Here is a 25821-nt window from a genome sequence, read left to right on the forward strand (position 1 = left end):
TTCTGCCTCTCTCTCTCTCTACCTGCCTCTCTGCCTACTTGTGATCTCTGTCTGTCAAATAAATAAATAAAATCTTAAAAAAAAAAAAAAAAAAGCAGCAGCCCCTGATGCGTTAAAGTTTTCTGAGCTCCCAGCCACTCAGCCCATTTTCAGGCTCTGCTTCTCTCGCTGTTGCCACCACATCTGCAGTGACTGCCCCCACTGAAGTCTCGAACCCCTCACAGTCATCCGTAGGGTTGGAAACCACTTCTTCCAAACTCCGTTTCATGTTGCTATTTTGCCCTCTTCCCATGAGTCACAAATATTCCTAATGGCATCTGGAATGATGAATCCTTTCCAGAAGGTCTTCAATTTACTTTGCACAGATCCATCAGAGGAATCACTGTCTGTGGCAGCTAGGGCCTTCTGGAGTCTTTTTTTTTTTTTTTTAAGATATTTATTTGGGGCGTCTGTGGCTCAGTGGGTTGGGCCGCTGCCTTCGGTTCAGGTCATGATGTCAGGGTCCTGGTATCGAGCCCCACAGCGGGCTCTCCCCTCAGCAGGGAGCCTGCTTCCCTTCCTCTCTCTCTGCCTGCCTTTCTGCCTACTTGTGATCTCTGTCTGTCAAATAAATAAATAAAAATTCTTAAAAAAAAAAAGATATTTATTTATTTGACAGAGATCACAAGTAGGCAGAGAGTGGGGGCGGGGAGGTGACCAGGCTCCCCGTGGAGCAGAGAGCCGGATGCCGGACTCGATCCCAGGACCCTGAGATCATGACCTGAGCCAAAGGCAGAGGCTTTCACCCACTGAGCCACCCAGGTGCCCTGAATTCTATTTCTTTTTTTTTTTTTTTTAAGATTTTATTTATTTATTTGACAGAGAGAGATCACAAGTAGGCAGAGAGGCACGCAGAGAGAGAGAGAGAGAGGGAAGCAGGCTCCCTGCTGAGCAGAGAGCCCAATGCAGGCCTTGATCCCAGGACCCTGAGATCATGACCTGAGCCGAAAGCAGCGGTTTAACCCACTGAGCCACCCAGGCACCCCTGAAGTCTATTTCTTAAATAAAAAGACTTGAAAGTTGAAATGAGCCCTTGCTGCACAGGCCGCAGAGCGGGTGCTGTGTTAGCAGACCTGAACACAGCGGAAGTCTCACCATCCGTCGCCATCGGAGCTCTTGGGTGACCCTGTGCCTTGTCAAGCAGCAGTAATATATTTTTTTAAGATTTTATTTATTTATTTGAGAGCGAGAGAAAGAGAGAAAGAGCATGAGAAGGGAGAAGGTCAGAGGGAGAAGCGGACTCCCTGCTGAACAGAGAGCCCGATGTGGGGCTTGATCCTGGGACTCCAGGATCATGACCTGAGCTGAAGGCAGTTGCTTAACCCACTGAGCCACCCAGGCACCCAAGAAGCAGTAATATTTTGAAAGGAATCTTTTTTCTGAGCAGCAGATCTCAACAGTGGACATAAAAAATCCAATAAATCGTGTTGTAAACAGACGTGCTGTCATCCAGGCTTTGTTCCCTTTCTAGAATGCGGACAGAGTAGATTCTGCATAACTCTTAAGGGTCGCGGGGCGCTCGGAATGACCCGCAGCGTCGGCTTCACTTGAAGTCACCAGCCCGTCAGCCTCGGGCAGGAGAGTCGCCCTCCCCTCTGACGCTCTGAAGCCGGGTGCTGGCTGCTCTCCAGCCGTGACAGTCCTGGGTGGCGTCTCCACCGACAAAAAGCGGTTTCGTCTGTTTTGAGAGTCCGTTACTTAGCGTGGTTGATTAGTGTAGCCTATTAGCTTGACGAGGGTCTGGAATCTTCTGGAGAACTTGCTGCAGCCTCTCCGTCAGCGCGTGCTGCTTCAGCCTGCCTGTCTATGGTATGCAGATGACGCGGTTCCTCAGTCCTCATGAACCAGCCTCCGCCAGCTTCAGCCTGTCCCGCTGCTTCCTCACCTCCCAGCCTTCCCCGAACTGAAGGGAGTCAGGGCCTTGCTCTGGGTTAGGCTTGGGCTGAAGGGGGTGTTGGGGCTGGGTAGGCCTCTCCAGATCACATCAGAGCCCACTTTCCCTGTAAGGCCTGTCTCATGTCTTTCTAGAACCTTCCTTTTGCGTTCACAGCTTGGCTCACTGGTGCAAGAGGCCTACCCGTCTGCCCGTCTCAGCTTCTGAGATGTTCAGTCATTTATACCTTTTGATTTCAAGTGAGAGACATGCGACTCTTCCTTTCTCTTGAACAGTTAGGGGCTGTGGTAAGATTATTAATTGGCCTCATTATAATATTGCTGTGTGTCAGGGACTAGAAAGGGCCAAAGGGAGGGTGAGAGATGGAGGAATGGCCAGGCAGTAAGCAGTCAGAACATACCCAACATGGACCAGTTAAGTTCACCATTTTATACAGGCCCGGTTTGTGGTTGTCCCCAAATAATTACAGTGGTAACATCAAAGATCACTGATTCCAGATCATCATAATAAATACCACAGTAACGAAATCTTGTAAAAAATCTATTATCATGTTGCCAGGGTGATTCAGTTGGTTAAGCGTCTGACTCTTGGTTTCGGCTCAGGATCATGGAATCTAGCCTCGTGGAGGTCTTCATGCTCCTCACCCAGTCGCTTGAGATTTTTTTCCTTCCGCCCCTCCCCCAACTCTCTCAAGTAAAAATGTATTTATTTATTTATAAATATTTTAATTATTTATTTGACACAGAGAGAGATCACAAGTAGGCAGAGAGGCAGGGAGAAAGAGAGGAGGAAGCAGTCTCCCTGCTGAGCAGAGAGCTCAATGCGGGGCCTGATCCCAGGACCTTGAGACCATGACCTGAGCCAAAGGCAGACACTTAACCGACTGAGCCACCCAGGTGCCCCTAAATAAGTCTTTTCTAAAAATCTATTATAATTACCTTTCTAATTTTTCTATGGTTATTGGGTCTGTTCTCTCTCTCTCTCTCTCTTTTTAAAAAGATTTTATTTATTTATTTGACAGAGATCATAAGCAGGCAGAGAGGCAGGTGGAGAGAGAGGAGGAAGCAGGCTCCCTGCGGAGCAGGGAGCCCAATGTGGGGCTTGATCCCAGGACCCTGAGATCATGACCTGAGCTGAAGGCAGAGGCTTTAACCCACTGAGCCATCCAGGTGCCCCTGTTCTTTTTTTTTTTTTTTTAAGATTTTATTTATTTATTTGACAAACAGATATCACAAGTAGGCAGAGAAGCAGGCAGAGAGAGAGAGAGGGAGGAGGAAGCAGGCTCCCCGCCCAGCAGAGAGCCCGATGCGGGGCTTGATCCCAGGACCCTGGGACCACGATCCGAGCTGAAAGCAGAGGCTTTAACCCACTGAGCCACCCAGGCGCCTTCCACCGTTCTTTTTTACTTTTTAAGTACATTTTAGTCCTATCCCATTCCATGAATAAGGGGTCCTGTCACCCGATATGATCCAGTTGGTGTCCCAGCCTAGTCCCTATTCTCAGCTGTGGGGCAACCAAGGTGTACCGCAGTGTGAGCGTGGAAGGAGATTTGGAAGTGACCACCTCAGGGACTTGCTCAGCTGGACGGCATTTTTTACTCTGCGAGAGACAGCGTGAGACTTTCCAGTGGAAGGAAAGAGCCACCATCAGTCTGCCCTGGGGTCCAAACCCTGCACAGAGCCTGGCTCATCTCCCCACCTACCACCCCGCCTTGCAATTACGGGGCTAAACCGGTGCTCTTCCCTTCCGCCTAGGACCCTGGATGATGTAGTGCCAAGTGGCCTGATCCCGAGTCCTGGAAAGACTAAAAAGTACTGTTTTTCGTTAATCTTGCAGTGAGGCAACTCTGCATTTTATGGAATTGATATGCTTGGACCCTATTTATGACATTATGGTAGAGTTCAGCGGTAGTCCAAAATTTACCAGGAAGTCATCCATTTCCTGCAGATTTTCCAGTTTTGTTGCCATGGACCCGAATTAACATCTCCTATAATTTTTTTCTGTCTCTTCCACTTTTGTGGCTACAGTATCCATTCTGTTCCTAATAATAGCCCTTGCATTTTCCTTTTTTTTAACTGAATTGGCTTTTCCAGGTGTTGGCTTATTTGGCTTTTCAAAGAAAACTTATTTACCTTTCCACTAGCTTATTTGTTTTCTCTTTCATCCACATTAAATTCCTCTTGCTACTTTTTGCTTGGTTTACCTTGTTGATTTCCTTAAATTGAATCCCATAGTTCACTAATTTCAATCTCTTAAAAACAAAAGAGTACATATATCCCATACAAAGTGTAATTTTTATTACCTCCTAGAAAATTTGTAATTTTCTCTTTGATCTGCAGATTATTTTGGAGGATGATTTTTGGTTTCTACGTAGAGTTTTTTCGGTCATTTTATAAACTTATTGAAAGCTATTTCTGTGTTTTTTTAAAGATTTAATTCATTGATTTGACAGAGAGAGCAAGCTGTGTTTTGTTTTTTAAATAAAGAACTTGGGGTGGGGGGTGCCTGGGGGGGTGCCTGGGTGCTTAGTCGTTAAGCGCCTGCCTTTGGCTCAGGTCATGATCGCAGGGTCCTGGGATGGAGTCCCATGCCTGGCTTCTTGCTGGGTGAGGAGCCTGCTTCTTCCTCTCCCTCTGCTCTCCCCTCCCCCCACTTGTGTTCTCTCTCTCTCAAATAAATAAAATCAATATTTTTGTTTTTTAAAAGATTTTATTTATTTAACAGAGAGAGCAAGCACTAGCAGGGGGAACAGCAGGCAGAGGGAGAAGCAGGCTCCCCACTGAGCAGGGAGCCTGAGGCGGGGCTCCATCCCAGGTCCCTGGTATCATGACCTGAGTGGAAGGCCCATGCTTAATGGATTGAGCCACCCAGGTGCCCTAAATAAAATCTTTTTTTTTTAATCAAGCAAAGAAAAAAAAAATCAAGCAAAGAACTTGGATTTTTGAGGGAGTTTGTTGCAAGTATCTGCCTGCTGTGATATTTACTGCCTATCCTCTCCTGGAGTGAATCTGGTACTGGGTCTAAAATATCCCCTATTGTTCAAGGTTTAACGCTTTTAGATGCTTGGCTGTGTGTTGTCACTGTTTTTGTGTGCCTTTGCCTGGTATTTGGTATGTGACTCACCTTTTATTTTTAGCCTCTTTGTCACTTCTAGCTGCTAGATTTTGTTTTCTAACTGTTTTGGTAGGGAAATTAGCCCATTCAAAAAAATTTTTTTTCGAAGTAACTGGATACCTGATTTGATTCACTGCATTTGTTACATTTTATGCTTTGTTTCCTGTCTCCCCCCCCCCTTTTTTTTTAAGTTTGCAGGCTTGTAAGTTTCTCCTCATTTCCTCTTTTCTCCTTCCTTAATTGGGATTCTGCACTGTTCAGGGCTGCAGGTGGTGACCTTTGCTGTCCCGCAGGAGCCCCAGACTTGTCTATGTCTTCGAGATGTTTCTCCTCCAGAGCATCCCCTTAGACCCTGAGATCTCTGCAATATTTTTATCCTCTCCCCACTTGAAATTTAGGATTTTGCAGCACACGTGTGCATCTTTTTATTTTATTATTTTTATTTATTATTATTTTTCTGTTTGACAGAAAGAGAGAGCACCAGCGGGGGTGGGGGAGGGGCAGAGGGTGAAGCAGACTCCCCCCCACCCCCCCGCACCCCCCACCTCCACTGAGCAGGGAGCCTGGCAGGGAATCCAGCCCAGGACCCCGAGTTCAACACACTGAGCCACCCAGGCACCCTCGTGTGTATCTTTTTTTAAAAAATCCCTTCTGATGCACTGACTCAAGTCTCTTTCAGATGATGTAAATTCCCCTGTATTATCCCTCATCTGTAACTATTTCTGCTTCTAGAACTCGAGTTATTCACATGTTAGGTCTCTTGGACTTTTTTTGTTCCCCTTTGATGTATTTTTCAAGTCCTTTTTCCATCACAATTTCCATTCCTGAGTGAAATGCCTTCTGGGTTCTGAGATACGTCTTCTACTCGGTAGTCCAGATTCTGATTTGGCCTCTCCTGAGAAACATTCTTTTTCGTCTGGACCAGGACCTGAGCGTTCATTTTTTTTTTTTTAAGATTTTTTATTTATTAAATTGACAGGCAGAGATCAGAAGTAGGCAGAGAGAGAGGAGGAAGCAGGCTCCCTGCTAAGCTGAGAGCCTGATTCGGGGCTCAATCCCAGGACCCTAAGATGATGACCTGAGCCCAAGGCACAGGCTTAACCCACTGAGCCTCCCAGGCGCCATTCATTGTTGTTTTTGATGAAGTCTGCCATTAACTGTTTCTTCCGAGGGAGCTGCCCATGGCAGGTGGGACTTCCTTTCCCTGGGAGCCCCTTTGGAAGAGGGTTGCCCTTTGGGACTGGGTCTACTCACCTTTGGTCTCCAACCATGGCAAAGTAAGGAGCGGTGGGAGGCCAGGCGATTTCTGCTCTTCTGGGCCCCAGGCTGAGAACTGGCAAACCACCAGGCCTCTCTGAACCACAGTCGCCTCCCGGGACTCTGGGCAAGAAGAGACAGCCCGCTTCCTGGTGAATTTTTAGTTAAGAGTGTCCGCGCGCGCGCACGCGTGTGTGTCCACTTCGTTCCTTCCACGTCTGCCTCCCTCCCTTCCCTCTGCTTCCTTCCTTCTTTTCTTGTCTGGCTCCTTGAAGAAACCGCATCTGATCTTCGCTCTAGGCTTCAGGGCTGTTGTACAGTTTTGCAGGTTGTTAACTATACAAGTATGGGGCTCAGAGGGCGGAGCTGGTACTCCCTGCTGCTCTCACCGAGTTGTGCTCTAGTGAGGGCCTATGTTTGCCTGGGGGAAGGGCTGCTTTCTGACAACTGGCACAGAGGCATACTTACCAGGTGTCCCCAGGGCTACGCTGCCCACGGAGAGCACCTTCCCCTAACTTGAGCGCAGATCCTACTCCAGGGTGGCTTTGAGGGGCATCCTTCCCTCCCGCGCAGCTGTCCAGTGCTCTCTCCAGGCACCACAGAGAACCTAGCTCTGTTCTCATTGGAAACCCCAAGGGGAGGGTGTTAGGATGGAGGGAGCCAAGGAGGGGGAGCTTGCACTCCAGCGACGAGGACCAGAATCAAGCCCCCGGCACCAGGAAATAAAGATGTTAGTTTGTTTTCATTTCCACCTAAACTTTTCCTCAATTTATTTACAAAGAAATACCCGGCCTGGGCAGTAAAACAAGAGCCGAAAAGAACTCTAGTCCTACCACTCAGAAGCAGTGACTGTCGAAGATTCTACAGAGCTTTCTAACCTCTAATATTTGAGAGTATTTTTGAAGAGAGAATATACATGCATGGTATAAAATTCAAAAGGAACAACAACAAAAAAGGTCTCCTTTCCCCTCCTCCCACCCAATTTCCTTTTTCAGAGAAGCACTGTTACCAGAAATATCCCATTTATTTACACTCAATTGGGTGTGTAGACATATAGGTATTTTTCCCCACAAAGGGTTGCATTTCCTTTTTTTTTTTTTTTTTTTAAGATTTTATTTATTTGACAGAGAGAGCATAAGCAGGGGGAGTGGCAGAGGGAGAGGGAGAGGCAGGCTCCCTGCAGAGCAGAGGGAGCCCAGAGCAGGGGGAACCTGATGTGGGACTCCATGTGGGACTCAATCCCAGGACCGTGAGATCATGACCTGAGGTGAAGTCAGATGTTTAACTGACTGAGCCACCCTGACGCCCTTGGCTATACATGGTTTTTTTTTTTTTTTTAAGCTTTACATTATATCAAAAGTATATAATCACATCAAAACGATTAATGAACAACAATAAAATCCTTTAAAATTATAAATGTTCATTTTAGAAAGATGACCTTAGTAATTAGCAATTACCTTTCTTAAAAAAAAAAGCAAGCTCTACATCCAACATGGGGCTTGAACTCAAGACACCCAAGATCAAGAGTCCCATGCTGTACCAACCGAGCCAGCCAGGCACCCCAGTAATTACCTTTTTCATATATATCTCTGTCTCTCTCTCTCTATATATATATATATACTTTTATGTGGGTGTATACATATACACATATTTGTGCATGTATGTTTAACTAATATGAGATTGTACCATTCCTAACCTGCTTTCAAAAATTTATCATAAACACTCATTGATGCAATCATCATTGGATTTTTCAAATTGTATTATAAATAATACTGTGATGATATCTGTATGTATAATTTTAATTTTTTAAATTAAATTTTGTAAGTATTTCCTTAGGTCACGGGGTTTGGGTATTTTTTAAAAATTTTATTTATTTATTTGACAGACAGAGATCACAAGTAGGCAAAGAGGCAGGCAGAGAGAGAGGGGGAAGTAGGCTCCCTGATGTGGGACTCAATCCCAGGACCCTGAGATCATGACCTGAGCTGAAGGCAGAGGCCTTAACCCACTGAGACACCAGGCACCCCAGGGTTTGGGTACTTTATAAGCTCTTAATACATACTGAGACTTGCAGTCTGGAGAAGCTGGCTCAGGGCCTGTCTTATCAGAAGCAAGACAGGAGGCAGCTTGTCCTCTGCCCCCGCCCCCCCACCATCTAGCATCAGTGGCTGATTTCTTCTCACAGTTTCTAAGGAGGCTATTAGGAGCCACTGACAGATTTTCAGTAGACAGATAACAACCAGATTTGCATTTTAGACTCCTGTTTTAGGGCCTGTTCTCTGGCTCAGTCCCACGTGGCCCGTAGGAGGCATCAAGAGAGCAGGTCTGTAACCTGTTGCTATGGAGACAGCAGTGCAGGCCTTCTGCCAAGGGCCAGAAAGGATACCCCTGGACAATGTGCACCAAGGTCCTTTTTGTGTCAGGACTTCAACTCCTGCGAGTCCCTCTGTGGTAGGGCTGCTTATGCATCTCCGAACACCAGCGACTCACCTTTCCTGGGCCCTGACTGCGCGCCAGACCCTTTCCTGGGCGCCCACCTGGCTTAGTCTCCTCTGAGGTTGGTACCGTGACCACGCTTCCTTTTGCACATGAGACAACTGAGTCAGACAAAGGTTAAACACCTTGTCCATGATTACACTGTTGGTAAATCTGGTCTTCCACCAGTATGCGGAGCCTGTGCCCTTGACACCTAAGCTTCCCAGCCTCGGGCCACTTGCCTGGACCGTTGGCTGGGCCGTGGGAGTAGTTTCCAAGCCAGACCCCTCAGACTGCTTTGGTTTGTAGCACAATTTTACGACATCAGCTTTCTTGTTTTGTTTAGTTTTGGTTGAGGATTTAAAAAAAAACAACAACACACAAGACTTCCTGATTTGTCTTCCTGTTTCCTCCTTCCCTCAAAAGACTGGGAGCTGAGATCTTTGACTGGATGCTCCTTCCGGGCAGGCCCACTTTGTAACAGTCTCAGCAGGAAATGCTGGGCATCGTGGTCGGCCTTTGACCTTCAGGAGCCCCAGTCGGTTTAACGACTATGAGGTTAAGTAGAGAAGCTTCCTCGGGACTCAAACTTGATACAGAGGCCACGACGTGAATCAAAGTAATAATGGCTGAACTCACTCACTATCGGGGCTACTCGTGTGTGTGAGCTTGGTGAGGCTGCTTTGGAAACAACATAAAAATTCTGCCTCATGGCCTCTGAGAAGTGATCTGGGAGCACCTTTCAGAGCATTTATCATCACAGCAGGCTCTGTCCTAGATGCCTGACCGACATGGTGCCATTATATAGCGCGTTTTCCGGAAGAACTTGAAAAGCTGTCAGGGTAGCTATTGGTATCCTGGGATTGGTTTGGTTTGGGCTGCCGTGGGGCTTTCCCCCAAAGGAAGAAGCTGACGTTGGGACCACCCATTGGCCTGCACGGTCCCCCCTTTAGTTAGAGCTTCTCAGCGCAGACCCACAGAGCTCTGGAAGGCACCCCCCATGGGGCTCTCTTCAGTTCAGGCTGATCCACCAGCTCAAGGCCCGGGCCCAGGCATTCTGGTCTTTGCTTCTCCCTGTGTTCCTTAGCCCAGAAGACCCCTCCAGGCTTCAGAGGAAGTGCAGGGAGTTGATCCTCATGTATCTGGAGAAGAGTAAGTAGAGGCGGCGGAACCAGAGCAGCTGGCTGCGGTGGCAGGACATGGCTCTCTAGGAGAAGCAGAGAGGCCCGGTCATGGAACTGTTTCACTCCCTCTTTCCTCACCTGAACTGCTTCTCACAAGCACAGCTCATGCTGTAGCCTATCCTGGCTTCTCCCTGGGACAAGCGAAGCTCTCCGGATGGGCCTCCCATCACTGCCTCCCCTCTCCCCTCTCCTAACGACAACCCAGTGATAAACTCACAGGATAGTAATGGTGGCCACAGCGCGCTGGCGGTCTCCATGCATCACCTCGATTTAGACAACACGGCTGGCGTCTGAAGCCAGAGCCATGTGAATGACCCTGAAGCCCACATTCTTAATTTCTTTGCTCCCCTACATCGTATAGATCAAATGTATGAGGAGGTTTTATGGGAAGCGAGCTACATTATTGTGCTAACGCTCCTCTCAATTACAGAAGCTGGGAGAAAGAGGAAGAGAAGAAACTAGAAGGCACAGAGACACATTCACACCAAAGGGTACACATGGGTGTGGGGTTCTCCTTGCCAAAATGTGTATTATCTTGTTATTTAGACCTAGTGTAGTTCAGTTTTAAACCACAGATCATAGCGACTGATGAAACTAGATATAACATATATAAATATATATGAAATATATATATATTTTTATATATATTAAACTAGATATAACATATATAAATATTTCCTGCCTGCTTTTCTCTAAGTACCAAAAGTCAACTGCCTCTCTGAGCTATTATCATTGAAGACCTTTATGTAAAGAACTCATTTTATTTTATTTTTTTTATGATTTTATTTATTTATTTGTCAGAGAGAGAACACAAGCATGGGGAGTGGCAGAGGGAGAGGGAGAAGCAGACTCCCCACTGAGCAGGGAGCCCGAAGTGGGACTTGATCCCAGGACCCCAGGATCACCACCCAAGCCGAAGGCAAATGCCCAACCAACCGAACCACCCAGGCGTCCCCAAAATGTTTATTTTAGAAAAACATTGAGAGACGGGTGCCTGGGTGGCTCAGTGGGTTAAGCCTCCGCCTTCAGCTCAGGTCATAGTCTCAGGGTCCTGGGATCAAGCCCCGCATCGGGTTCTCTGCTCAGCAGGGAGCCTGCTTTCCCCTCTCTCTCTGCCTGCCTCTCTGCCTACTTGTGATCTCTCTCTCTCTGTATCAAATAAATAAATAAAATCTTAAAAAAAAAAAAAAAGAAAGAAAGAAAAGAAAAACATTGAGAGAAGGGATGAACTTTGTAGCCCAGACACACTTGACTTGTCTGATTTTAGCAGCTACCAAGTCACATGTGTCTCCCATATCATCCTGCCCCCAGTGGTCTAATTTTTGGGTTCCCTAACCTTTCAACGGCTTTTCAGTACCCATTCAATACAATTAGCACTTACCGTCCATTTGTTTTCTTACAAACTGTTTTTCTGTTACTTTTCCAAGGGAGTACAAAACATCAAAGTTTTTTCTATACCTCCCCTCCTTTTTGGAGCATTTCCACTACATTTCCTTCAAAGATACGATTTTGCAGGTTATCTGGTACTACCATCAATTCATCTGCTGAATATTAGTTCCCTTTTTGACTATCATAAATTATACTAATGAACATTCTTGCTCATAAATTTCTGAACACGGGACCCCTGGGTGGCTCAGTCAGTTAAGCGTCTCAGGGTCCTGGGATCAAGTCCTGCATCGGGCTCCCTGCTCAGTGGGGAGTCTGCTTCTCCCTCTGCCCCTCCCACAGCTCATGCTCTCTCTCAGTCTCTTTCTCTATTAAATAAATAAAATCTTAAAAAGATAGTTTAAAAAAAGTTAAAAAGCGGTTAGAATACACAAGTTGTGACTAAAATATGTACTAAGCTCTGGTGGTTATATCTAGAATCTGAAACAAAAACCACAGAGCACACACATTCTTTCTAGATAACACGTTAACATTTACAAAAACTGATCATAAAGTAGGTCATTCACTAAGGAATTCTCAATAAGTTTTTAAAAAAACAGTATTACACAAGCAACATGTAGTGACCAGGAAGCAATTCAATTCTAAATCAACAATAAAAAGGCTACAGGATAATTCGTGTTCTGGTAGCTACCTTCTATAAAGTTACTGCAAACGCTTAAATTAGTCAATACAGTATCATTGTTCCTAGGGAAAATAACAGTTTTGGTTCCTGAGAGCCTCTAGTCTCAACATTTTAATCAACTGATCAGTACATAACCTTGTTTTATGTGGGTTTCTGTTTAAAGATGTCTTATTTAATATTATGTTATCAATTCATTCATCAAATTCACAGTCAATAGGGCTGTAACTCATGCATGAATGAAGCTGATCTAACTAACCTCCTTTCTCTAGAAGAGGTATCACGGCTTTCCCGCCCTTAGAATCATTAGACAGCACTTGAATGGCTTACTCAGAAGACATTTAAAACAGTAAAATCACCAACAAAAAGCACAAAAATGAGAACAATGTGTCACCAAATATACTGAAGAGAGGATACTTGTTTGCAGAGCTGAAACAAGAAGGCAGAGGGTCACCTTATTCAACCTCAGTGAGGAACCTGGGTGTGTGCTTTGGTGGCAACTTAAAACTTCACTGCCCTGCAGATATGCATGTCCACAAATGATCACAAAAGCCCCATATTAATTTTGGGGTTACAAGTAAATTTTAGCATGTAGGCGCATTTGCCAAGATGGAACCTGTGGATAATGAGGATTGATGGTACACACACACGCACACACATGCACGCATTTGTAAACTTGAAAATACACCCTTAAAAGCCTCATGTATATAAAAAAAAAAAGCCTCATGTATTAAAGAGGAGCTCACAATGGAAACTGTAAGTTACTTATAACTGAGTGACGGTAGAAGTATGTATCAAAACTTGTCGGGTGCAGCTAAAGAAATACTTCAAGGGAAATTAATAGTATTAGAGTGTATTTTTAAAAAAAGATTGAAAATGGGGAAAAAAGCTAACCTTTTCAGTCCAAGATATTAAAAAAAAGAAAAAACAGTGTAAAATCTGAATAAAGTAGAAGGACACAAATAAAGAACAGAAAGTAAGGAACTATCAAATAAAACAAAGGAGAATTCATGTTTCTGGTCAGTGTTACATTCTCAGTATCTAGCAAAGTGCCTCATAGTAGGTATAAATGTGTATCACAGACAGTTCAGAAAATAAAGCTAAGCAAAATAATAATAATAATAATAATAATAAAACTTTAACTATATTACATATATTATACAAATATTATATATTATATATAGTCACACTATATTATATATATAATGTATTATATGTATATATTGTATATATACAATTTCATATACATATAAAATGTATATTTTGTATGTATATATTTAATATATTGTATATATAATCATATATACAATATACATACAATATATAAATATAAATATATTTTAAATATATAAATATATTTTATATATTTATATATAAAATTTATAGATAAACATATTTATATTTATATATGAAATATATAAATTTATAAAAATTATATATATAATTGTATGTATATAATATATAATTATATATTATATATAATACATAATACTATATATATAAAAATATATATATTATATATATAATATATAGTCACACTCTAGTCACACCTGGAGGCAGATTGGGTCAATTCTCCTTAACTCCCTAACTCCATGGTTTTCAGAATCACCCGCCCCTTGGACAGCTAAGAGTTTTCACCATGAGGCCTTTGCTGGGCCTGACCTTTCCTCAGCAGGTAAATAAGCCTCTGGTGGTCTATCCTATTGGCTCTTTACAGAGGCTCCTGGCAGGTCTGAGTTCCTCTCTGTACATCCTTACAGTGAAATGCAGGCGCCCATTACAATTCTAATGTATAATGACATAGAAGAAGATGGTCATAATGTTGTTAGGACAGGTTTTAAATAGTAGGCACTGTGTAATCCCATTAAGAAAATATATATGTTAGCAATGATTTTCTCTGAGTGGTAGCACTGAGGGTAATTTTTATTTGATTATCTTTATTTTCTTCTTGATGCTTTTATATAAAGTATTTCTAGATGTTCTACAACAAGCATTGTATTTTTACTTTTAAAAATCATATTACGTTTATGATCAGAAAAAAGGGCAAAAGCCCCTAATAAGCTATGACTGCCAAGGTCTAGCTGGATAGTCCTGACACTCAGATGGTAAGCCACCACGGAAGGTCTTCGCTTAGGGGCCGTGGGGGGCCAGGGGGTCTGGGACAGAGATCTGGAGGGAGGGTGTCGGGGAATTCACAATCCTCACCTTGGCCTGTGCCACTTCTTTGCTGGTGAGCACGAAGAGGACATCCCGGGTATGAAGCAGAGAAAAGGGCAGGTCCAGAAGGGAGATGTACTTGCGCAACACATTCACTGACTGAAGCGTGAGCACCGAGCACCCTGGTTGGGGGAGGTGGAGAGGGAAGAAGTGAAGAGTCTTGTTGCTTCCAGGCAGATTTCCCCTGAGCACCCTACCCCTCCTTTGGGGCTCAGGGCAGGGCAAAACCATGGCCACGGAGTAGCCAGATGTCTCGGTAGCACCAAAGGTGCTCTTTGCCCATCGTTTTCACAGACAGGAAGAGTGAAAGGACCACAGAACACCTGGCCACCTGCTCTCTACTCAAGCCCTAGCAAGATTAAGGTGGTTGCTCGAGGTTGGAAACTGGCTACTTCAAGGCCAAGGGAAAGGCAATGAAGACCAGAATTTCGGGATTGAGGCAAGAGACCTAGCTCCTGCTCTGATGCTTGAGACCTGACAGACTTGGGAAAGTGCCTTCAGCTCTCCGAGACTCAGTTTTCTCATCTGTAAAGTGGTGTTGACAAAGTGGAAGCCTGTCTCACAGGGCTGGTATCGGCCCACTCAGAAAGAGCACACCCGACTGTGTTCTCACTTGCATCATCTTCTTGTCGCTCCTGGGGGATGTTTCCGATTCCCATCGACAGACCAGAAACTGGCCTAGAGAGGTTAAGCCTTAGTGTCACACAGTAAATGGCCAAGTGGGGTCAAACACCTTTCAAGTAGGTGAACCCCTCAAACACCCATCAGCTGTTTGCACCTTAGCTAAGTGATGGGAGTTTAGATGGACAGACTGAAAGGACATTGGAGGTGAGAAAAGACCCACCTGGGAAGAAAGCTAGACAGATGAGCGGGCAAGGCCTGGGGTCATGGTTAATTTCATGTGTCAACTCAACTGGGTCACAGGTTACCCAGATATTTGGCTGATTACTTCTGGGTGTGCCTGGAAGGGTATTTGTGGATGAGACTAACATTTAAATCAGTGGACTCAGGAAAGCAGATAGCCCTCCCCCCAGTGAGGGTGGGCATGGTCCCATCCACCGAGGGCCTGAATAGAAGAATAGGTAGAAGGGAGAATTTGTTCTTTTCTGCTTGACTCTTGAGCTGAGACACTGGTCATCTCCTGCCCTTGGACCGGGATTTACACCACTGGCTCTCCTACTTCTCAGGCCTTTGGACCCAGACTGACTGACACCATCAGCTTTCCTGGGGCCCCAGTTTGCAGAAGGCAGACTGTGAGACTTCTCAGCTTCTGTACTTGGATGAGTCAAGTTTTATAATAAGTCTCTTTTCTACATGTATCTCCTATTGGTTTTGTGTTCCTAACACCTCTGGCCTTCCCTCACACCCAGAGGCTGCCTGGCTGGCAGGGGACTTCCCAATGGAGACAACCTGGTTTTAAGGCCTGAGGACCCACATAGACAGACACAGTGAGCTAGGTCAAGAGGAGTGTGACCCAGCCTCCCCAGCCCCTTGGCTTGACCTAGGGCAGTTCTCCATATATTTACAAATTTCACCCAATAAGTTTCTTAGAGGGATAGTAATTAGCAGACTTTGGCAAAACAGACCACTCACCTTTAGGTAACTTCCCTTCTGAGTGGAGGGTCCTGGAGGAGGAAAGGTCAGGAGTGAGAGGGAGTAAGAATTGCTTTGCAGTTAACAGGAAGAGCCTTCAGAGTACAGGGGTCAAGGGCAGGCCTCTCCAGTATGGGCTACAATGGCATGTAAGTTACCTTGAGCTAAAAGCAATCAAAACCCATCAAATTCAGGAAAACCACTTTGCACCTGCCCCCCCAGCCAGCTGAACTTACATTGGAAACGGGCCTGTACCAGGAAGAGAACTAGTCGTAAAGATTCCTTTTTATCTAAGAAACTTATTGGGATAAAAGGGCCACCTTTGCTTTTCAAACATTTCAACCTTCCACCTTCCTGCTAATGTTCTTCCTCTCCTTGTACCCCAGACTCCCACTGTGCTCCCCAGCTCAGGATGACATATAAGTCTCATGTTGCCTGACAGTCTCTGGAATTTCATGTTTGTCTGGATTCATGTTTGTATGGATTTTGTGGGACAAAATTAAATTTGATTTTCTCCTGTTAATAATTTCTCGTGGAACTTTAATTCTTAGTCCAGCTAGAAGAATCTTGGACAGAATAAAGTTTCTTCCTCCCCAACAGTGGTAAGGCCTGCCACACCCTATGATCCCCCCATAGGTTTTTTTTTTTTAATTTTTAAGATTTTATTTATTTATTTGACAGACAGAGATCACAAGTAGGCAGAAAGGCAGGCAGAGAGAGGGGGAAGCAGGATCCCTGTTGAGCAGAGAGCCTGATTCGGGGCTCGATCCCAGGACCCTGAGATCATGACCTGAGCTGAAGGCAGAGGCTTAACCCACTGAGCCACCCAGGTGCCCCCCCCACAGGTTTTTAGGTAGTGTTTTTGCATCAATCACCATGTAGGTTTCTGGGATTCCATACCTCTGGCTATAGGACAAGTATGGGCACTATCCCCAAGATTAGCCAATCTGGGGGCCGACTAATAGTTATGAAGTGCCTTGGTCCAAGCTTTGCCCATGAGACGAGGGTAACTATGATGAACTTTTCAAAGTTTCTCTCTTTCGAAATTGAATTTGAGTGTGACAGGAGGCTATTTTAAAATATTAATTGAGGGGCACCTGGGTGGCTCAGTGGGTTAAGCCTCTGCCTTCAGCTCAGGTCATGATCTCAGGGTCCTGGGATGGAGCCCCACATCGGGCTCTCTGCTCCACAGGGAGCCTGCTTCCTCCTCTCTCTCTGCCTGCCTCTCTGCCTACTTGTGATCTCTGTCTGTCAAATAAATAAATAAAATCTTAAAAAAAATAAAAATAAAATATTAATTGATATTTCTTCTCTAATAGTTCTTTCTCCTTTTCAACTTCCCCTGCTCCCACCTTCTCACAGTGAAGGCCATTCTACACTCCCAACAGCAGCGGGTAATCCTACAGCAATGAACTCCAGAACCCTTGCCTGCTTTTGTTTGGAAGCGGAGAGATGGAGCCAGATGGGATAAGGGGTGCAACTCCACCACCAACACACAGACAACATACTCATATGAAATGGATTTCAGTTCTACTACTACTGCCATTGTTCAGCCTGGCCGTGCTGAGAAAACCACTTCACTCCCTCAGTTAAATGAGGTGGTTGGACTTAATGATAGGGGAACCATTTCCAACTTTACATATTTCACTGGTCTGGTCTGAGAATGTGGGGCATGTTTAGAAGAAAGTTCTGAAGTAAGTCCTTTACTTCCGGTTGTCCCCTCCCTTCCCCTAGGCCAGGTCCACCACTCCCCCACTCATGGCGCCGGGGAGAAGTACTTCTCTAGAGGCTGGGAAACACAGTTTATGTTTATATGACTTTGAATAAGTCCCTCAATATCTCTGAGGTGCATTTTTTTTTGGTTTGTTTTTTACCAGTAAAATACAGATGCCTATCGGTACAATAGGGTGGCTATGAAGAACAAAAGTTTTCCTATTACATATGTATATCTTCCTTCTCCAAAGAAAGATTTGATACAGTGTACAAAATGTACAAAAGAGGAGTGCCTGTGTGGCTTAGTCGTTAAGCGTCTGCCTTCAGCTCAGGTCATGATGCCAGGGTCCTGGGATCGAGCCCCGCTTCGGGCTCCCTGCTCAGTGTCTCCCACTCCCTCTGCTTGTGTTCCCTCTCTCTCTGTCTGCCAAATAAATAAATAGAAGCTTTTTAAAATAACGTACAAAAGAAATTAGAATAAAAAGAGGAAAGGGATGCCTGGGTGGCTCACTTGGTTAAGCATCTGCCTTCAGCTCAGGTCATGATCCCAGGGTCCTGGGATCAAGTCCCACATTGGGCTCCTTGCTCACTGGGGAGCCTGCTTCTCCCTCAGCCTGCCTCTCCCCGTGCTTGTGCTCACTCTCGCTCTCTCTTTCTCTCTCTGACAAAGAAATAAGTAAGATCTTTTTTAAAAAAGGAGGAAAAAGAAGATGAAGCCATGAGGCACACTGATTTATAGAACTCACTCCCTCAAATCTCCCACATGTGCTACATGGGGTTGCAAGTTTGGCCCGAAACCTCTCTGTGGCCAAAGCAAAGACAGAAATAAAATGTCACCCCATTTTTCCGTGCGGAAAAAACCCTCATGAGTTGAGGAGGCAAAACGATGATAAGATGACTTTGGAGGGATTTCTCAAACACATGGCGTGGTGAGCTGTGGTGAGCAATGCGGCCAGCGCTGGCTCTCTGTGCTTCAGCAGCCAGTTCCCTGGGGCTCATACAGTGAGGGGGGAAGCCCTTTAGAAGACATCTGCCCTGACCAAATGAACAGAGCCCCCTCCCACCTGCAACATGCAGAGTCATACCTCACAGCTGCATACAGAGCAACATGATTTCGGTGACCACTGACTCCCCCTGCATCGAACGTCACCACCTGTAGAGAAACAGGGTGGTCACTCATTTTTTTGTTTTTTAAAGATTTTATTTTCTTATTTGGCAGAGACCACAAGTAGGCAGAGAGTCAGACAGAGAGAGAGGGGGAAGCAGGCTCCCCGCCAAGCAGAGAACCCGATGCGGGGCTCGATCCCAGGACCCCAAGATCATGACCCGAGCTGAAGGCAGAGGCTTAACCCACTGAGCCACCTAGGCACCCCAGGGTGGTCACTCATGATTGAATACTTTCTCTGCGTCAGTTTCAAGGCAGCTGTTCCCGTTCCCCGGGCCAGAAAAGGAGCACACGAATTCTGTACCCAATTCTGGGTACAGCTGAACTCACTTCCAAGCGGATCGGTGGGGTAAACCCATTGTGTTGGCCAGTTGTGTGGAGACTGTGTGGGTTTTACTGTTTACTCTTGTTCTGGGCCAGTGAAGCAGAGGGGAATTCGGCCACAATACAAACCAGGTTTAGAGGATCTTAGTTTCTTATCTGCCTGGCCATTTATTAGCATGCTTCCTTCTCATGGCTGGCTGCGGGGTGAACTTTGTTCTTGTAGATGCTGGCTGATTTATGTTTATGTGGCCCCTTTCCTTGTGCTGTACTGAGGGCACAAAGGCTTTGAGGGACAGCACCCACCGTGCCCCGGGGTTAAGATCACAGAAGTCTATTCACACCCGGACTGCCTCTGTATCTTCTACTTATTAAGGATAAGCTAGGCTGGGTTCCAACATTTCACTTCTGTACAGATAGGTTATGAAAAAGACCAAGTAAGTCTGAATAATAATCATGTTACCTTGAATAATAAAAGAAATTTTAAAAAGAGAACAGGGACTCAGAAAAAGGAACAGGAGTAGTTGGTTAGGGGAAGTGGAAAGAGGTAAGCTGTCCCCAAGGAAAGTGCGCAGCATGCCACGTGGACTAAAGGGAGTAGGATGGGGATCGGTATAGGCTGAGAAGGGCTTCGCTACTGGTGTTTCTATTTTAAATCATAAAATGCTGACTTCATGTATAGAGAACTCTCTGTTACAGTGAGAGCAGCAAACCTCTACTGGGCACAGGATGGGGGGTGGGAACTGCAGATGAAAAGAAAATTTAAAGTCCTGTTAACGTATCCTGATTCAAACAAGTCGTAAAAATAAGCACAAAATGAAAACATATTTATGACATGAGACTATTGGAAATACAAAACACTGGTATCAAGGAATTGTGAATGTTTAGGGGTGACAATGGTGTTATAGTTAGGTTAATAAAGGACTTGCTGTCGGGGGCGCCTGAGTGGCTCAGTGGGTTAAGCCTCTGCCTTCAGCTCAGGTCATGATCTGAGGGTCCTGGGATCGAGCCCCGCATAGGGCTCTCTGCTCAGCGGGGAGCCTGCTTCCTCCTCTTCCTGCCTGCCTCTCTGCCTACTTGTGATCTCTCTCTGTGTCAAGTAAATAAATAAAATCTTTAAAGAAAAAAAAAAAAGGACTTGTTCACAATTAGAAATGCATGCTAAAATATTTAAATATGAAATATGATGACAAAGATTTGCTTTGAAATAATACAGGGGGCGCCTGGGTGGCTCAGTGGGTTGGGCTGCTGCCTTCCACTCGGGTCCTGGTCCCAGAGTCCTGGGATCGAGTCCGGCATCAGGCTCTCTGCTCAGCAGGGAGCCTGCTTCCCCCCTCCTCCTCTGCCTGCCTCTCTGCTTGCTTGTGATCTCTCTCTCTGTCAAATAAATAAATAAAATCTTTAAAAAAAAAAAATGAACAGCTGTTTAAATGAAGCTAATATTGACTGTGAGTTAATGATTACAGGAACCGAGTGATAGGAACATGGAAGTTCATTAAACTTCTCTCTACAGTTGCAGACTTGAAATTCTCCCTTCTGGAAAATTAAAAACAAAAACAAAAACAAAAAAGAGTTAAAGGCTTATAAAAAGCGAATTGTGGGGCGCCTGGGTGGCTCAGTGGGTTAAGTCGCTGCCTTCGGCTCAGGTCATGATCTCAGGGTCCTGGGATCGAGTCCCGCGTCGGGCTCTCTGCTCAGCAGGGAGCCTGCTTCCCTATCTCTCTCTCTCTGCCTGCCTCTCCATCTACTTGTAATTTCTCTCTGTTAAATTAATAAATAAAATCTTTTAAAAAAAAAAGTGAATTGTGGACACATGTCATTATACATTTGTCAAAGCCCATGGAATGTACAGTACCAAAAGTGGGCCCTCATGTAAACTGTGGACTGGGGGGGTGTTAATATGTCAGTGTTGGTTTCCTGATTGTAAAAAATCATGGAGACGGGGAGTTTTTGGGTACCTTCCGCTTGACTTTACTATGAACCTAAAGCTGCTCTAAAGAATACAGTCTATTATAACACATAAACCGTGGGGCGCCTGGCTGGGGCTCGGTCTGTAGAGCATATGACTCTTAATCTCAGGGTCATGAGTTCAAGCCCCACATTGGGCAAGGAGCCTACTTAAAACAAAACAAAACAAAACAAAATGTAAAACCATGTAACTAACTCAAGTACCCTGTTCTGATCCCAGTGTTCCATCCAACACAGTGTTGACTCAATTCTACTCTTATCTTGGACCCTTCTTAACCCCTGCCATTGTGCAGGTCACAGAACTTGACCCCTGGAAGTTATTTCAAGGTTCAATGTGTTGTTGGTTGTCTCATTTGCCAGATAAGAAAAGTAATATCTGCTCTGCCTTCCTGGCGGGGTTGAGGTGAAGACACAACACCCCGATGTGGAAATGTTCAGGAATGTGTATGTACAACAGGACAGGCTAGAGAGTCTCAACTCCAAGCCTGCTCTTATGAGGAGACCATGACAGTGGGGCTAGTCATTACCCTGGGTGAGCTGGAGAGCACTTCCTAGTTAGGGGGGATTGGGGGTCCGCTGGAGCTTGGCTCAATCACTTCTGAAATTCTCCTAGGTCTCTGTTTCTTCCTATAGTCTCCCTTTTTCTTTCTGTCACAAGGAGGGCTGAGCAGAATTGTATCCAGCTCCCTGGACTTTTGCAGATATTTAATGTGACAACGGTGACCCTGTAGCTCTTTCTAGAACTCCATCCACCTCACCCACCCCTCCCCCCAAAACTGTGGAAATCTTTGTTCAAATGAAATCTTACCCAGACTCCAGTGGTAATAGAGGGGCTGCTCTGGTTTCTCTAAGATGGTGGTTCTCAACTGGGGGCTATGTCGCCCCAGGCACATCTGGCCATGTCTGAAGATAGATTTGCTGTGATGACTGAGGGGGCGGTCAGTGGGGAAAAGCCCGAGATGCTGGTAAGCATTGTCCCCCACAGCAAACAACGATGGGAGCCCACATGTCATGGATCCCTAAGGGAGGAGGGACTGGGTGTTTGGTTTCATGTCTATATCGCCGGAATACAGCAAGTAGGGAATATCACAGACCAGGTGCTCAATAAATACTTGTTGAATGAAAGGTCCACATAGGGGCCAGACCCCGGACCTAGCCTGCTTGCCACGGAAAGACACTATTGAACCCCTCGGCTGCTCTCTGTAGAGGGCAGCATCATAAAGCTTTCAAAGCCATGTCCTGGCAGCTCGGCAAACATGGTGGGGCTGGGACCAGATGGCACCTGGTTTCCTTCCATCTCCTGGGGTTAACCCCTGCAGAGCCAGCTTTCCTCTGGAGCGGAGGAAAGCTTTTAGGATCATCCTAGCTCAGCCCAGGTGGGAATCTGTCTTCCCATGTCTTAGCTCAGTGCTCCTGGCTTCTGTCGCTGCTTCCCCATTGATCTTCTCATTGTGTGGCCAATACTTCTGGTCTGGAGGGGGCCCCTGGGTCCCTGATTCTGCCACTGAGTGACTTCTCCCCTGTCTGCTACTAAGCCCTCGCCCCTAGCCCACCAGGGCCTACAGGGACTGTGGGAAAGTATATTTCAGTGCCTCCTGGGGGCTGAGCTCGATTATGGCCACGTACGTCCTCACTGACAATGGTGTTAGCGTGGCCTTACACGCTTACTGTTGTATGAAGTGCAGGCCAGAAAAATTATTCCTTACTGCACCATGACAGCTTGGGAGTTTCCTTATTAACAGCAAGGTGAGTTAAAGAGCTGTTTTAAAATGGTTGCCTTGGAGCATCTGGGTGGCTCAGTGGGTTAAAGCTTCTGCCTTTGGCTTAGGTCATGATCTCAGGGTCCTGGAACTGAGCCCCGCATCCGGCTCTCTGCTCAGTGGGGAGCCTGCTTCCTGCCTCTCTGCCTACTTGTGATCTCTCTCTCTGTCAAATAAATAAATAAAATCTTCTAAAAAATAAAATAAAAGGCAAATGTTACCATAGTTTTCATTTGACATTGAGGAAACTCAGGCTTCCAGAAGCTGAGAAGCTTGCCCGAGGTCAGCAAGGGATGAAGCTAGGATTTTAAGCCTCAATTTCTCACTCCAGAAGGCACAAGGGTACATTCACGCGCACTGCCAGAGAACATTTTAGTCAGAGGTAGAGCAACAGTGCAGATTCGCATTTACTGGTCAACAAGGGCAGGAGCCCCCATCTCAGCTCTGCCGGGGTCCTCTGGACCAGGCCTTGCCAGTGGTCAATGTTGTGGCCACTGAGAAGGCTTACTGTCCACCTCTAAAATGACAATGACAGTTCCTCATGGGCTAATGCCTAAAATTTACCACTTAAATTCCTAAACACCTAGGCAGTCCTTACGCACTGCACACTGGTGAACAGGATCAGTCCTTGCCAGGGGGCCGGGTTTCTGTTTTAGACCATGTTGCATTTGACCACAGCTCTGAGCATCCGGGGAGGGGTCTCGGGGCACGGACAGCTCTCCGTGCCATTTTTGCTCTCAGAAGAGTCTCCCAAGTTTGTGTCCCAGAAAAGTGATTTGTGGTCCAGGCCGCATCTCAAGACTGCCTTCTCCAAGAAGCCTTCTGTGACTTCTTCAGCCCGCTTTGGGAATCCTACAGTATTTGGCATGTATCCTGCAAGTTGCTGTTAATTCTTTGACATACAGACCATGTCTTATGAACTAGACTGGAGGGTCCGTGAAGGCAGGGACCGCCATGACATTTTTATATTCCCAAGAATGAGAACAGGCCCAGACCGTGCTTGTCCCCAGACTGCCCAGACGGTTAACTGCCACCTGTCTACCTGGAGCTCTTTCCTGTCGTTTGAGGTGCTCATGTTCATTCCAGTGTGTGAGGGCCCTTAATCATCGGGACAATCCTTAACTGATTTAATTTCCCTACTTAAGGAAACCATTTTATTTATTTATTTTTTTAATATTTTATTTATTCATTTGATAGACAGAGATCACAAGCAGGCAGAGAGGCAGGCACCCAACATTTACCTTTTAAAGTTTAAATGGTCCCCTAAACATGAAAATGCTCGGGAAAAGGTGAAGTTTTGTACAAACAGGAGCCATAGCTTGGGCTCCTGGGGCCCTGAGTTTTAGAAGGCAGGACAGAGGCTGGGGTTGGGGACGGTTAAAGAGGACATAGCTTGGAAAAAACCTCTGTGTCCACCTGTGGCAGTTTAGTTACACAGTCGCACAAAGGGTGTGTTTGGTCCTCCATAGGTTTATTTTTTTGTTTTTGTTTTTTAAAATATTTTATTTATTTATTTGAGAGAGAGAGAGAGAGCACACGCACGACTGGAGTGGAGGGGCAGGGGGAGAGAGAGAAGCAGACTCCTTGCTGAGCAGGGAGCCCTACGTGGGACTCGAACCCAGGATCCTGGGATCGTGACCTGAGCTGAAAGCAGACACGTAGCCAACTGGGCCACCCAGGCGCCCCCCTCTGCAGGTTTAAAAGAGAGCTCTAGAGGAGGGCAGCCACGGGTAAAGGTGTGACCGGGATCCCTGGCTTTTCATTCAGGGAGGATGTCCGCTTACCAGGTTGATGCCGTTTGCTTCCACGTGCTGGAGGAGGGTGCCAGCCACACGCTCTGTGTCCCACTGCACACCTGGGTCATCTGGGAAGTCCCTGGAAAGAAGAAACACCTTTTCTAATCAGGTGTGAACTCCTCCCTAAGCTCTGGTACGCATGTGCCAGCCCCGTGATAGGAACTGTATGGGGCAGGGGTGGGGGGGGCACCCTTAAGGATCCAGATTTCAGCAAAAGAGGTAAGATTTGGAAATATGATGCAACTAGAGATCAGCGCACACCTCCACACAACACACTTTTGGAGCCCTGTGCTCGCTGCTGAGGGGAAGAGACAGACACTGAAGAGATCAGGCTTTGATCTAAAGCTCGGGAAACGTACGGGTTAGGAACAAATGTGGCCACACCACAGAATGATATCTATCTTTGCAAGAGTAAAAGCAACAGTGCTTTAAGAAAAAGTACAAAGCTATGTTTCTTCATTTAACCTCATGAACATCTACAGAAGGAGCCTTTATCGACGCAGTTAGGGAGCCCGCTTGCAAGGTTGTTGGAGGTGGATTCGGATTCGGCTTTCTGACTGCAGAGCCGAGATATTCTAGCCCTACGGAGCCAGCAGCATACTCCGTCCAATGGGGCTGCACCACAGTGGGGCTGCTCTCCGGGGCAGAAGTCCGCACCTTCTGTGAGTTTCCATTCGGCCATGCCATAGGCCTATCTCCTCCTCTGTCTCTTTTTTGTGCATCAATCTATAGCATCACCTACCACAAGGCCAAGGTCTCAATTTGACCTCAGTTTGGGGATATAATGGGTAGTCTTTTTATTTGTTCATTTAAAAAATTAAATTATTATTATTATTATTTTTTAAGATTTTATTTATTTATTTATTTATTTGACAGAGAGAAATCACAAGTAGACAGAGAGGCAGGCAGAGAGAGAGAGAGAGAGAGAGAGAGAAGCAGGCTCCCCGCTGAGCAAAGAGCCCGACGTGGGACTCGATCCCAGTACTCTGGGATCATGACCTGAGCCAAAGGCAGAGGTTTTAACCCAATGAGCCACCCAGGCGCCCCTTGAATTATTATTTTTTAATAATTTTTTTATTTTTAATTTATTTGACGGACAGAGATCATAAGTACGCAGACAGGCAGGCAGAGAGAGAGAGGAGGAAGCAGGCTCCCTGCTGAACAGAGAGCCTGATGCAGGACTCGATCCCAGGACCCTGAGATCATGACCTGAGCTGAAGGCAAAGGCTTAACCCACTGAGCCAGCCAGGCACCCCTATT

General features: G+C 45.8%; 1 protein-coding gene across 6 annotated transcripts in view; it reads right to left on the minus strand.

The window, feature by feature from the left end:
• Positions 1 to 5631: 5631 nt before the first annotated feature.
• PIGL (phosphatidylinositol glycan anchor biosynthesis class L) overlaps positions 5632 to 25821 on the minus strand; it is a 67848-nt gene continuing 47658 nt past the window's right edge. For 2 of the 6 annotated variants that reach the window (XM_045085430.1, XM_045085433.1), the window contains 6 exons: positions 24550 to 24640; positions 18637 to 18704; positions 15839 to 15870; positions 14234 to 14367; positions 6302 to 6427; positions 5632 to 5975 (listed from right to left, as the gene is read on the minus strand). In XM_045085430.1, the coding sequence (XP_044941365.1) occupies positions 5841 to 5975; positions 6302 to 6427; positions 14234 to 14367; positions 15839 to 15870; positions 18637 to 18704; positions 24550 to 24640 (586 nt within the window). In that variant the 3' untranslated portion in view covers positions 5632 to 5840. Of the gene's footprint in view, positions 5976 to 6301; positions 6428 to 9166; positions 9987 to 14233; positions 14368 to 15838; positions 15871 to 18636; positions 18705 to 24549; positions 24641 to 25821 lie in introns of those variants that run through there. The other 4 variants (XM_045085432.1, XM_045085431.1, XM_004779873.3 and 1 more) reach the window with 4 other exon arrangements.

Source organism: Mustela putorius, unplaced genomic scaffold (genome assembly GCF_011764305.1).
Source record: "Mustela putorius furo isolate JIRA1106 unplaced genomic scaffold, ASM1176430v1.1 tig00000867_pilon_pilon_pilon, whole genome shotgun sequence".
NCBI lineage: Eukaryota > Metazoa > Chordata > Mammalia > Carnivora > Mustelidae > Mustela > Mustela putorius.